Source organism: Meles meles, chromosome 15, assembly GCF_922984935.1.
Source record: "Meles meles chromosome 15, mMelMel3.1 paternal haplotype, whole genome shotgun sequence".
Taxonomy (NCBI): domain Eukaryota; kingdom Metazoa; phylum Chordata; class Mammalia; order Carnivora; family Mustelidae; genus Meles; species Meles meles.
Window position 1 is genome coordinate 29,689,837 of NC_060080.1, and position 14,244 is coordinate 29,704,080.

General features: G+C 48.7%; 1 protein-coding gene across 3 annotated transcripts in view; it reads left to right on the forward strand.

Annotated features, from left to right (window-relative positions):
• The window catches only part of VIT (vitrin), a 98,579-nt gene that overhangs the window by 62,563 nt on the left and 21,772 nt on the right, over positions 1-14,244 (forward strand). For 2 of the 3 annotated variants that reach the window (XM_045979414.1, XM_045979415.1), the window contains exons 8-10: positions 2,891-2,947; positions 9,845-9,889; positions 11,408-11,470. In XM_045979414.1, coding sequence (XP_045835370.1) covers positions 2,891-2,947; positions 9,845-9,889; positions 11,408-11,470 — 165 coding nt within the window. The remainder of the gene's footprint in view (positions 1-2,890; positions 2,948-9,844; positions 9,890-11,407; positions 11,471-14,244) is intronic. The other variant, XM_045979416.1, reaches the window with a different exon arrangement.

Consider the following 14,244-nt stretch of genomic DNA (forward strand, 5'->3'; position numbering starts at 1 on the left):
GTGTCTTTTTGTTAATAACAGTTAATTGAGATACTTTCCACATAGCATACAATTCACCCATTTAAAGTACACAACTCAGTGGTTCTTAGTAATCACAAAGTTGTGCAACCATCACCATGACCGATTCTAGAACATTTTCGTCACCCCAAAAAGAAACCCTGTGCCCATGAACTAATCCCTCCTTTCCCAGCCCCAGGTAATCACCCATCTACTTTGATGAATGCCTACATTAATGTATGGCTATAGATATTTGCTGTGATATTTTAGCCCAACTGTTTTAAATAATATTTAGTACACAGATAATCCCTTTTCTTCTTCAAAGAAATTGAGAATGTTCTGCCGGTTCTAACAGAGCAACTCTTCTACTGCTGATAGACAAGTGAGTTGTTGTTACTGCATTTATTAAGGACTTTTCCCTCTCTTTTTATGTGTGACTGGAGTCAAAGGTTCTAGAAGTTGGTTGTGGATGGGCTGGCCAAGTAAAACCCAATTTATTTATTCAGTCAACAAATATTTATTGAGTGCCTACAATGTATCAGGCACTGTTCTGGGATCTTGGACTACACCTATGAACACATCCTACCAAGATCCCTGCAAAGGGTCACTTCAGCCCTTGGCTCTTAGAAGTGTGTAGCCAGAACAGGAACAATCCGCACTGGGGGTCTGGGAGTCCTCTCTGCTCCACAGCGTGATAAGGAGCTGTTGTTCTCACAGAACATAGGAACCTGAAGAGAGTCTAGTGGAAAGTGGAAACTTCATAGCCGGAAAAGACAGGGGCTCTCCCACCCCAGGAGGAGGGGCTGATACAGGCAGAAAAACAAGGAGGATGGGGCTGGACACCTCTTAACTGACTCAAGAATGTGCAAACCTAACAAGATACCAAGGAACAAGTCAAGGCTGGGGGTAAGGGAGCCAAGAGCCAGAGCGACAGAGACCTCTCAGAGGGACAGGAGCGAGGCTGTTCTGTTCATCATGGGAGATACCAAGGACTACACAGGCACCCACAAGAGCCAGGTGGCTGCAGAGCCGCAACCCAGGGCCAGAGGGGGCAGCATGTCGAAGCAGATCCACAAACATGCTGAAGAAAGGGCTCTGGAAAAGTCTGGCTGCAAGGTCAGCTGAATCTACCACAGGCTTCCAAGGGTGGGCTGGCATTGCTGGGCGTTATTTTCCTAGTCGGTTTCCTTTCAAGAAGTGCCACAGTTGCCTCAGGAGACCTAACTGATTTCCTCTGTCCACAGAGAAGGAGTGGACGAAGGAGGGGAGCCGAGCGCTGCCTAATGGCAGGGCATGCTCATGGCTGTGGGCATTTCCTTTTCTAGGGAGGAGGAAGGGGACCAGCATCTCCAACTCCCCAGTCCCTCCACGTGAGACTTCCCTTCTCACCAACTTTTATCTCCTCTCTGAAAGTTTATCTTATTGAAGGTATCTGGAGAACTTTTTCCTTAGAATCCAATATTACAAATACTAAGAAAAAGAAGAACCTTCCCATAGAAAAATGCGGGAAGGTCATGACCAGTTAGGCCAGAATGGAAAAACTATAAGCGACCAATAAACATAACAAAAGTTGTTCAACTTCGCCAGGAATTGAATCAATGCAAATTGAGCAACAACAACATGTCATTTTTCACCGATTCACATGAGAAACTGACAATACATGGTTTGGTCTAGAGTGTGGAGAAACGACCCAGAATTTGCACTTACAGGAGTGTATCCTAAGGTAATTATCATCTGAGGGTGAGGAGTCTGGACACAGATGTTGTTCCTAATAAAAAGTAAAGATGAGCGGTTTAATTGTCCACCATCAGAATGGTTAAAGCAATTACCACCCAGCCATTAACATTTTGGTGAATATGTGCATTTACTGACCTGAGACTGGCCTGTGACAGACTGTCTGTTAAGTAGAAGAAGGGGGCTACAAACAGCACGGGTACCGACCTCATTTTGGTACTCGTGTGTTGTAAGTGAGAGTGTGGGCATAGAGAAAAGGATACGACACTTTCTGCCATGGTTACGTACCAGTAACTGCAGGATAGAGGAATTGCAGGTGAGTTCTTACTGTACATGGTATGTGTTTTTACAGTGAGCACCTGTTCTCCTTACAATTAGAGAGAAAACAATGCTATTTTGAGTTTGTATTCAAATAATTGGAACAAAGTCAAAGAGAGTGAAACACTGACTGCGGATAGATTCTGTTTTCTGAGGAACTGTTAGTGTTCCGTGACCTTCTATCTCTTCCTTTCTGTGAAATTTGGTTCTTTCCCTCAGCTCATTTTCACATGGTTCCCTGTCCCCCCAAAACAGACTTTGCATCTCTCTTTACAAAACCCCCCTCCCCATCCTCCCTTTTAAAGCCTTGCTTCAGAGAAATTGCCTGATAAATAATGAATGCTGAAGTGTGTTTGATTTTTCTCACGAAGTAATTAAGGATAACCCACTGTGTACCTTTAAAATGACTGAAAGCTAATGCTATTTGCATCAGTACCGTGTTAACGCCATTTAAGCAAATTGTGAAACGTTAAGTGACATTGATACTGAAGGATTACTTTAGCCGCCTCAGGAGTGTCACAGGTGAGGAGAATTACTGTAAGAATAATGAAGTGTAAAAAAAATGGCCCTTTAGCAAAAGATAGTTACTTTGACAATTGTGAAATACAGGGGTTATAATTACGTAGGATTTTCAGTCAGTATTTTGAGTTAAATCTCCACCTCACTCCCTTTTTTTTTTTTTTTTTCCATTTCAAGGCTTCCTTGGGGCAGGTTCAGACCACCCAAGGGCAAAGCTTTACCTTTGTTCTGACCTTGGTTGGTAACGTCTCGCTAGGTTGCATCATGGAAAGAATGAGAGCAGATTAAAATTCATGCTCTGACCAGTGCCATGTTATTACAGATCTCTGGTCCACCAGCTCCTACGCAAGCGGCCACCACAGCCCTCGCGCCAATCCAGGTAGGAACCCGAACTCACCTTTCCAGCTCCTAACGGAAGTCTAGAGTGTGTCTGTCGGGTTTGCCTTCCCAGATACCGGGCCATTTGATTTAGATTTGGACAGAGAGCCTTAAACCGGAGATCCCAACAGAAGATACTGCTCGAGGGCCCCACTTGTAAGGAAACTTGAAAGGAAAGCCAGGGAGCCATGAAATAAGCAAGGCTTTCACCAGTTGTTGTTCCCTGGAGGCAACTTTGTGGCGGTTGTGATCGAAATTCCTAAGGATTCAGTAACTAGGCTCTTATAAAGCTGAAAAAGGATACTCTCTGGGGTTTGTGCTTGAGGAGCTAGGGTAAAAGAAAACCTTTTTTAGCATTGTCTAGGAAAGGGCAGGGCCGACTTTGCTTGGGTACTTCTCTGATATGGGGAATAGAAACGCGTTCTCTGGCCTCCAGGATTTCTATGAATTATGACACTCCTGACTCTCCTTTCTTCACTTCTGGGTGCATCCCTTAAAGGTTTGGCCCAAACACTGGGATTGCAGAGGGATGAGGCAAGCTCTCTTCTCTACAATGCCCATGAGGCCTTCAGAGATTAGAAAGGAAAAATCAAGCAAGGCTGGATGCTTTCTACAAACTCTGCTCAGGGCTTGGGCCAGAAGTGGATCCACTTGATAGGACACAATACCATTTACATCCACCAGGCACTGCCATGGTAGGGGAAGGGGGCGCGGGATGGGGCTGGGGAGGGCAGGACCTCCTGAGGAAAAGAGTTCAAGCCTTATTCTTGCCAGGGGATACTAGTCTGTCCTCCACATGTTAAAAGATTCCTGGAGAATGTAGGTTCTGTTTGGCTTTGATACCAGATCAGAGCAGGGGCTCCCCAGGGACCCCCAGACAAGACTCGCATCTAGGAGCTGCACCATCGTACCTTTGCCAAGGGACACACTGTTGTCCTGGACAAAGGGTTTTAAGAATCAGATCACTGGACAAAACAAGGACTCCAGGGCCCTCTTAGCCTTCAACAGGCCCATGGGACCCCTCAGGCAGCCAAGCATGGGGCACTCTCTCCTCCTGTCCCTGTGGCTAGGAGCTCTGCCTCTGCCACAACCCCCAAAGAGAGAGCCAACCACAAACTGCTCAACTGACCTCCAAGGAGAAGCGGAACCGGGGAAAAGGAAGGGAAGAGAGCGGTTTGCTGGTGACATGTGAGTCAGCTGGTGCTGCGTCATCCCTCAGATATGCAAACTCAGGATTCTCCCCCATCCCTCAGATATGCAAACTCAGGATTCTCCCCGAGATGCTTTCCAGAATCCTGCAGGACCACAGGTCAAGCTGGGGAAGCTGCTGGCTGCTTACCATCCCTGCTCCATCACACTGGCAAAAACCTTTCTCCCCACACACTTGTCGCTACCGCAGCTCATCTCCACATCACCAGTTTGGGGGCAGACAGGGGTGTTTCTAACCCTAGGAAATGTCTCTTTGCCTTGTCTGTTCCGAATGTGTCAGAGAGAAAAATGTCTGGCAGTCTGGACGCCCAGTAGCGTCCCTGGGCTGGGTCGCTTTGAGAGGTCCCCAGCTGGGCACAGCCCAGGACAGGCCTCGGGGATTGAGCTCAAATACCCAGAGACACCACCGCGAATCAGATGTGGTTCCGGAGGTGGGTGCAACAAGGCACATTACCTGACCTCCAGCTCTGACTTTTTACTGCCAACAACCCCAGGTTACTCTCAGGGTTTGACCCCGCTCCTTTTCTCGAACCTTACCACCTCTGGTCCTCTACCTCTGAGCCTGTTTCTTTTCTGTTCTCCTTCACGCTCCCAGCAATTATGCTCTATCTCCTCGAGCCTCACAGATGCTCCCAGCTCCCTTTGTACCCTGAAATCCTACCCACTTCTGTGGCTCCGCTCCATCCGTCATCATCCCCGACACTGCTCTGAGCCTCCCACCCACTCCCAGAGAGCCCTGCCTCAAGAGCCCCTCCTAGCCCACGGGTGCCCGAACCTCATCAGTCCCGCAGCCTCCTTGGGGCTCCTGCAGGTGGACGCAAGCCACTCGCACACCGCGAGTAAAGGCAGGTCAGAACGCTTAGGGTACTTAGATGCCCTTCCGCCGGCTCTCTCCTCAGAGAAAATCATGCCTATCAGGCAAGTCACCCAATTCTTTGGCTAGAAAATCATGGAAACATGGGATTGGGAAGAATTGCATAAGGTGCCCCTGCTCTCATTCCCCACCAAACAGATGAATCCCTTGGGACATGCCAGACAGAGGCTGTTGCCCTAGGTCAGAAAACTTTGAGTGAGCCATTAGGGGATTCCCAGCCCCCTTACTGTTGACAGAACTTTCTAGAACTCAGCCCCACAGATCCTAATTTTTCTGAACTGGAGCTTCTCCAAGTGTGGTCCAAGGACCCTACGTCCAAGGATTTTCTAAGGTTCTCCCTTCTCCTACTGCACAACTGTGTGAGGCCAAATTTTCTTTGCGTATGTGAACCAAAACAACATACCACACAGACAGAGGAACAGATATCAGATTTGGGCCATCTTTTCTTATGCCAGACATTGAAGAACGTTGTCACTCTTCTCACTGAATTGTTTTAAAAAGCAGCTGTTTCTCATAAAAAGTCTGTTAAAACAAAATAGATCTATCGTGAAGTGGGGAAATAGTTAATACTCTGTTTCAGATGAGAGAAGGCATCATTTCAATTTTTAATGTAAGAACAATAGATATGACGCCCACAAACAACAGCCCTTTGGGATCTTCCGTCATTTTAAAGAGCGTGAATTTGAGAGCCTTTCAAATATACAAAAGGAGCCCTCATGTCCACCTTTAGGTCCCATCTTTCCTAGGATAAATTTCTCCCGTTCCTCCCACACGTCCTTCTGTGACCGCGATACACCCCTTAGCTACACTCCAGTCCGTGAGTGACTCAAAGCAGGATGCTCAGAGCAGAACGCGAGCCCGCGAGGGTTGTGTGCCCGGGAACTGCCTCTCTCACCCTAAATATTGCTCCTCCATGAAAACATCCCCAGTTATATTTGGAAGAAGTCCTGTCAGCCCATCAGTTCATCTCCTCCTGAACTGGCTATAACTCAAGCACCAGGACTTCTTCTCTCACACTTCTAGAGAAGCAGATCACACCCATCCTGTCTCTGCACCATTGAGGTATTTTTGTTTTTTTTTTTTGAACCCAACTTAGAATATCACACTTATCGCTATGAAATTCTCTTTTAGTTTCATCTCTTGCAATCTTCCTGAATCTTAATTCTGTCGTTTAGTGTATTAACTGTCCTTCCAACTTTTCTGTCATCCACAAAATTGATGAACATGCCACCTGTCTCTATTCTTGTCACCAATAAAAATACACCACATGGAACCAAACCTCATGAGTCCCACTAAATAACTCATCTGTGTTTGGGGCAACCCATTACCAGACACGAGCAGCTGTATATAGACCTAGTGCGGTTGTCATTGACCTCAGCACTTGATCCTCTGCTCCACAGGTCACCAGGCTTAAAACCCCCTCCCGCCATGCCTTCTGCCCACTGATGCCCACTGAGGTAACTTCCCACATCCCCAATTTATGCCACCCCCACCCACTGCAGAGGAGCTAATCTTCAGTTCAGAGAATACACATTTACCGAGTATGCTGTATGTCAGACACTGTGCCTTGGGTTAGAACTACAGAGATGAATCAGCTATTTTCAGATTCTAGAATTGTGCTGTGGGAACTTCTGCCTCTACAGGTAGAGGATCCTGTCCTCTAGTCCCCCACAGTTATCAGCAAGGCGATTGCCCTCTCTAGGCCCCAATGCCGGATGCTACCCCTCCTTCCGGGCCCTCTGAGTGGGCACGGGGGCCACTGCGTGGGCATGGCTGCTCCTGCTCCCACCCCCGGGGAGGGAGGGGTGCCCCTGAAGATTTCAGTTAGAACTCAGTGACTTCTCAGAACCATTCTGTTTCATGCCGCCATGTTTGATCAAATAAGCTTCACTGACCTGGAAGCCCAACCTCATGTCGTTTGCCTGAGAAAAGGCTGCCAGGTCCCAAACCAATATCCCACACAGAGCTGGGAGGGTAACTCTTGTGGAAACCCAGGATGGCAGATGTTTCGTGGGGACCACGGCTCCCCGGGGACCTCAGCCTGTCCTGGGCCCCTCTGAGAGGCCCGTGCCAGGGCGGGGGCTGCCGCAGGGGGAGGCCCCACAGCCAGCTGCTCTCTGAGTGCCCACTGTTGTTCCTCAGCCAGAGAAAGCCGTTGGAGGGAAGCGTGTCGCTCTAGGCAGGAAGCCTGGATGTGGGGAAGGAGGAGCCCAGGTGCCCTGGCCTGGCCCTGGCGGCCTGCTGCCTCTCTGATGGTCGCCTCCTCACCCCCACACTCTGGGGGAATCTCTGGGGGCCCTGGGTCATCGCTCCCGCTTGGGTCCTGTGTTGGGGGCTCCCAGGTGGGCAGGGAAGAGAAGCTGGAACCGGAGCCAAGATTGTGACCAGGGTCTCCGAGCAGGGATCTCGCATGTCCCATGTAGTGCAAGTTATGGGGTGTTGAGGCAGGGTCGCTTCCCGACCTCACCCAGTACCCAGAGATGCTCCAGGGGCCAAGGCTCCACGGAGTGATAAACAGGTGGGGGTTCTGTGCAGTCTCTGGAGCCAGGCCTGCCAGCTCAGCTCCCTCCTCCTTCTGTAGGAGTCTCCTCACCTCTAAAACGGGGTCATGGTTGTCATCCAGCTCACGGGGTTATGGTGACTTACCATTGCGACGTGCTTGGTCACAGCCTGACATGGGGCACATTCTTAGTGAGCGTTAATGGTTCTACCTTTTTTCTGTGGGAATTCTTCGGGGCTGTGTCTCTCTCAGAACACGGAGGGTATCGAGGAGATGACCAAGCAAGTATGGCCACAAAAATGAGTCCTTGTGTTCCAAGACTGCCTTACCCTTTTTGGGGTGATTTTGCACACATTTCCCTCCATGGCAGGCAGGTCAGGATGAGTGGTTAGGACCTCAGCTTCACACAGGAGAAAACTTAGGGTGGGAGAAGGCAGGGAGTCCCCCGGGGCTCCCGGCTAGGGTTTGGTGGACACGGGGTGGGCCTTCTCCTGCCTTTCACCCTCCCATCCCCGGGTTCCTCCTCGGCACCAGAATGTAAGCGTTCCCACAGACTGACCTGCCATTACCACCAAGTCCAAAAACACCAGGTCTCAGCTGTCCAAATATTTGTCAGCCCTCTGGGTTTGCAGAATAACGATTCAGTTCATACTTGTCCCAAACAAATATAAATGGCACCAACAGAAGGACCAGAACCCAGGACAGAAGTGAGGGCTTAAGAGATCCTTGCTGTCGGGAAACTGTTTCTCTCCTGCTGAAGTATGCCCAGCATTGTAATTCTCTGTAGCCTTCAAGGGGGTCCAGAGCCTCTGGCAAAAGCAGAGATGTTACCTGCCCTGGTTTTGGGTTTTTTTGTTTTGTTTTGTTTTGTGTTTTGTTTTGTTTTTTTAGGGGAAGGGTGTATTTTGCCAGCAGATGGCAATAGAGAAATAAGTCTAAAGAAACAGAAGGTTTAAAACCTATAAATCATAAATCTGAACTTTGAGATCATCTCACCCAAGCTGTGAATGCTCTTTTTTTTTTTAAGATTTTATTTATTTATTTGACAGACAGAGATCACAAGCAGGCAGAGAGAGAGGAGAAAGCAGGCTTCCCGCGGAGCAGAGAGCCCGATGCGGGGCTCGATCCCAGGACCCTGGGATCATGACCTGAGCTGAAGGCAGAGGCTTTAACCCACTGAGCCACCCAGGTGCCCCCTGCGAATGCTCTTCACCAAGAAGTCAAGGTTCACAGAGGGTCTGTGACTTGTCTAAGGTCATACACCTGGATAATGGCTGAGCCAAATTAAACTCCATTCTCACCGTTAAATCAGAATGTGCACGAACACAGATTGCCTTTCAGAATAGCCTCACTCTTCATCATATGAAGAAAAACACCACTTCTTTTGAGTGTGTTTATCATCGCAGCATGCAGTCAAGCTGACGGGCTCCTCAGGCCCTCATCTGTCAGCTTTCCGAGCTAGGGAGGTGAGCAGAGATAGGACAGAGGGAGAGAAACAGCTTTTCTTGCTCTTCTGAGGCCTCATCCCACGTTTGTGCTGCCTCTGAGCCCCTCCTGGCCACGACTCCCCTACAGCCATCAGGGACTATGGGGTAAGAATCCCCCCTTCCCAATCACCCCTTCCCCTTTATCAGGACCAATTTAGAGTGGGGGGCAAAGAACATTTTACTGCAGAGAGAAAGGCCAGGCACCTTCTGCTGGCAGCACACGGTGAGAAGCAGAGACTCAGGAAATGAGGGGACTGCCTGACCTCAGCAGGGGCTTAGATTTGTTCTGTATAGTTCTATGGAAGAGAACATAAACAGATGGGTAGTCAGGTGTACCTAAAATGACTTAGGGCTCATAGTGGGTTCTTCATGAGGGTGGATGGTGGATTAAGATTTCAGATCGATACAGGAAACATTTTCTAACCATCTCCATGGTCCCAGAAGTGTGTAATGAGCTCCCTGTCCCTGGAGGTATTCAAGCACCAGCCATCCAGTCACTTGGCAGGGATGTTGTAGAAGCATGCTGGGTTGGATTGGTTTGGATTGGATGAGTTTTTGGTCCCCTCAAATCCCGGGATTTCTATTTTCCATGATTCTTGGTGCACAGTGAAAGAAAAGGCAAAGATGTTTCTCTCTTTGGTTTTTAGAGCTTTCCGAGAGAAGAATCCTAAAGGTTTTAGGTAGCCTCATCCTACAGCCTGGTGCCACGTTCTTTTACTGAACTTTCTGCCACAACTGTAAAATGTTATCATCCTGGAAGTTCATTTGAGAGCTTCTGCTGGTTTCACCTAAATAACAAGTTTGCTTCTTTTTAATTTTGAAAATCAGGGGAAATGGACTTGTGGCAACCTGGATCGGTCCTTTTAGATGCAGGTAATTATACAGCCCAACCTCCTGGCCATGACTAGACGGAGACACATAGGATGACAGAATTAGGAGTCGACAAGCCAGCGGGTGGCGCAGAGGCCAGTGTTGTCCATCGGGTAACAAAAGGGAGATGAGAAACATGAAGACTACGATCTACAACGGGAGTGAGGGAGTTCCTGAACCCCAAATGAGGTTTCGAGTCACTCCATCTCGAAGCATACTGTGACTCCCTATTTCCCCCTCTTTCTTTGCAGACGGGTGTTCAGCTTTCCCTCCGTGTGAATGAGTGTTGTTTGCTGTTCACTGAATTAAGTGTTCCAGACTCCAACAGCAAACCCAGCTCTCGGTCTGAGGGCAGATTTTACTGGTAGGGCGAGATGGGGTGGAGGAAAGGACACTGGCCTCTCGTTTCTTCCCTTCTCCCTCCAACGTGGAGCCTGGGACGGTTCCCCTGAGAGGCTCCTGGCTGAGAAATGCCGTTAGACACCCAAAGCGAATTTTTAAAATGATGTGAGGAAGTGGGATGAGCAGACTGACCTTTCATGGAAAGATGAAATCATGTGCTTGGCAAATTGGAAAAATTAACAAGCCTAGAGAAAGCTCACTGCAGCCAAGAGCGAGAGAGCCCCCAGCACCTTCCTCCTCTGCCAGAGCCTCTGGGAGGGCACTCCTGGGCCTCCCGAAAACAGGGAGACCAACTGACCAACTTCTGGTGCTGCCTGAGAAATTCACTGGCCTTCAGAGCCTGAGAAGATTCGCACTGATTGTCTTCGATCCCTTAAATGATACATGTGTGAACTTGGCTCCCATGTAAATGGCTCTAGAGAAAACTCCTGAGCCTGAAATCAAACACGCGTGCGCGCGCGCGCGCGCACACACACACACACACACACACACACACATTCTCAAAGCACAGAACCCTTTTGCAGCTTTACCTCTAATCTCAGGCTGAGGAGGGGAGGGTTTGCTCTCTGGACCCTCTTATTTGTTTGCCTTCCTGTGGACCTTAGGTCCTCCTCTCAGTCTATACCTGCCCCCCCCCATTAGATTTCCATGTGTCTCACCCATCTTTGTTCATTGACTCAACCACCAAATGTTGACCAAGGACCCACATGTGATAGGCAACGGTGAAAGTTGACAAGATGAGCAAGATACATGCCCTGACATTAAGATCTTCAGAATTTTACAGAGGGATAATTTACATCGGCCAAGTGCTTCCTTCTTGCAGATAAGGAAACTAAGGCTCAGATAGACTCAGTTAACAGGCAGTAGGGAGCAGACCTAAGTCTTGTGACTTCAAACCCCCTGAGCATCCAGGAGAGTCCCGTGTCTTTAGTAGGCTGTCAGTAATTCGTTCTTCTCTCTCAAGTGGGGGGCAGTGTGGAGAAGAGCACAGTCAGCCTTAAGCCAAGCCTCCCCCCAACCCTAAACTGGGTGTGAATATCCATTATGTCCCCATCCCTGGGGTAAGGCCAGATGCTTCCTGTTCTTGTAAGTCACCAAAAGTTTTACTGTTCTTTCCAGGATTTGTTCCAAAAGAAGAATTAAGCACACAGTCTTTGGAGCCAGTATCCCCGGGAGATCCAAGTAAGTGAACTGACAACTAGAAACCCATAGCGGCTGTGACATCCGATCTCCTCCCCTCTCTCTGCACTCACTCCCACCCAAACCCGCTTCTCTCCCACCCTGGATCTATTTATCTCCTCTCTCCTGTCACTTCGTTCTAAGGGGAAAGGGAAGCTTATGGAGGATTTAAACTGCGTGCACGAGGGGGAAGAGGATTGGATTTTTTTTTTTCAACAGCACCATGGCAACAGGGTGGGGTGGAAAGGGGAGACAAAGGAGGGGGGTAAAGGAGGAGACCCGCTTGCGGGCAGGGTCAGTGGCCCCAGTGGACAGGATGGCAGACAGAGCTCTGAGCTGCAGGTGGAAATGGGGAGAAATAGGCAGATTCAGGAGACAGAGAAGGAAGAATCTAGAGAGTTGGAGGAAGAGGTGTGAGAGAGGAAACTGATGAAGGTAATTTGAGCAGCTGGGCTAATGGGCGCTGCCATGAGGACCAGTAGGGTGGGGCAGGTGGGGGCAGGGAGATCCTTTCCGCCCTCCATCTTCCATAAAACAGTCGGTCTAGTAGACAGTTGACTACCCATAGTTGACTTGAGAAGGAGCACCCCACCTGGGAATTCAGAGTTGGAAGGTGATGAGCTAGGATGCAAAACCAAGGTCATGAAAACAGGAAAGGTGACCTGGGGAAACCAGGGGGCTTACACCTGGAGAACTTCAGCACTAAATAGGTGGAAGAGAAGCACCTGAAGATACCAGGAAGGGTCAGGCGAAAAGAGGAAAACCCAGAGGCAGTTGAGTGTCACAGGCTAGGGAGGTCCCCCGCAGATTCCCTCAGACAGTCGTCGCAAGTCAGCCACCCGTGGGCTGGGAGTCCCAACCCAGCTCTGTAGGAAAATCACCTGGAGACATTTTATAAACTCAAGATGCCCAGTTCCTGGTTCATACCTACTGAATCCCCCTCACCCTAGGTCTTGCTACTCAGGGTACGCGCTGACTACATCTTCATCACCTGCGGGCTTGTAGAAATGCAAAGTCTCTCTCTCCTTCAGACCTACTGAATCAAGTGATTTCTTTGCACATCAAACTTTGAAAAGCACAACTCAGAGGGATTCTCGGGCATCCCTCTTTGTTGAAGCTTCATAGGCGACTCTCATATATGTCCATGGTTAAGAAATACTGGCCTAATGCATTGGACAGCAAAAAGCATTCACCTATAAAATCATATCATGTTGGAGAAAAACAAAGCAATTAAGAAAATTGGTAGATTGATTTCTATACTCTAGCTTACCTTCTCTTCCTTGTCCTCCAACCTCTGTCCTCTGTGATAAGAATAAATTGGTCATGCTGAACGTTTAGTGACTCAATTCTGTCCTGTAGCATTGATGGCATCTTCCTATCGGCATGTTTTCATCTCCGTACGAGGCCACTAGGTCTCAGTGAGCGCACTTGCAGAGCTGAAACCATGATCATTAAAGCATCTTGGGAAATGGAGAGCACAGGTGATTCCAATGTCAGCCAACAGGGTAGTGAGTAAAGAGAGCCAAACCAATAGAGAACATCTCAACTTCTTAAAACCCAGCTATGAAATGAACACTTCAACCCTGAGCACGGTTCAAGATGTAAGAAATAAGAAAAAAATTGTCTATGAAGAAGCAAATCAGAGACTCAAAATCCATGTGCTTTATTTATTTAAAAAGAAAATCACCTTTGGGCTTTATTCTAATTAAGTTATTTTTTTTAAAAGTTTTCATTTTAAAAGGCATACTGAACTAATCTGCTGATAGCTGGATTAGGAAGAAAAACCCCTGTCCAGGAGCCCTTCTCAAGCTTTCACGTGCACACAGTTCACCAGGAGATCTTGTTAGAATGGGGATCTGATTCTGGAGGTGTGGGTGGAGCCTGGGAGTCCTGATTTCTAGCAGACCACAGACGCGGTGAGCGGGAAGCCCCAAAGAGCACCACTGCCACCTGCTGGCAACAATTCTCATTGCCAGCTGGGATGCAGGAGAAAAGAGGTAGGCCCTGTGAGGGGTATAACATCCGAGACAGAATAGTTCCGCTTCTCTTCTGCCTTTCCCCAGCCTTCTGCAGTATCTTTAAGCCTCACTTCTTGCTTTCCTTTGATTCTTCCAATCTTCATCTCAAGGATCATGCTTTGGCATAGGCACTTTTGGGGCAGCAAAGCACAGGGGAAGCCAGCTGAACAGGAAGAGTTGGCAGGCACTAAATGCCCAAGCAGACAGGAAATAAGAGTTTGCAAGATCCACTAATGAGCCAAGGCACTAATTCCAGATGGAGCAGAGTCAGCCAGGCCCAGAGAGGTCCCTGTCATCGCCCACATCCCTGGCTTTCATTGCCATGGGCCAGGCAAGATGCTGATTGAAGCGCATTCTCAGACTCCATTTTTTTCCTTAACCTGCCAACTCTGGAGTAGCACTCTTTCATAAATATCTCTCATAGATTCTGCATAACACCGTGTCAACTCGTGTCCGTTTCTGGCTCTCGTTTAATATATACATACATCCCTCCCTGCCTACTGATCTCCTCCTGGGGAACGGGATGACCCCGGTCACATGAAAGCAATGCAACATGCATTGGAGAGAAGAGAGCCTAAGAGTGGCCTCGTGCGCGACCATGCAGCAGCCCAGACAGATCCAGGTTTGTCCAGGCAGCTGCACACCCAAGCATGAAGGACAACACTAGCCCATATGTCCTTGTGGGTACTCCAGCCCAGAAATTCCTAGCTTTACTGTCCTTCTCTCTCCCCCAACCCCATGGAACTCTGTTTTGAAATA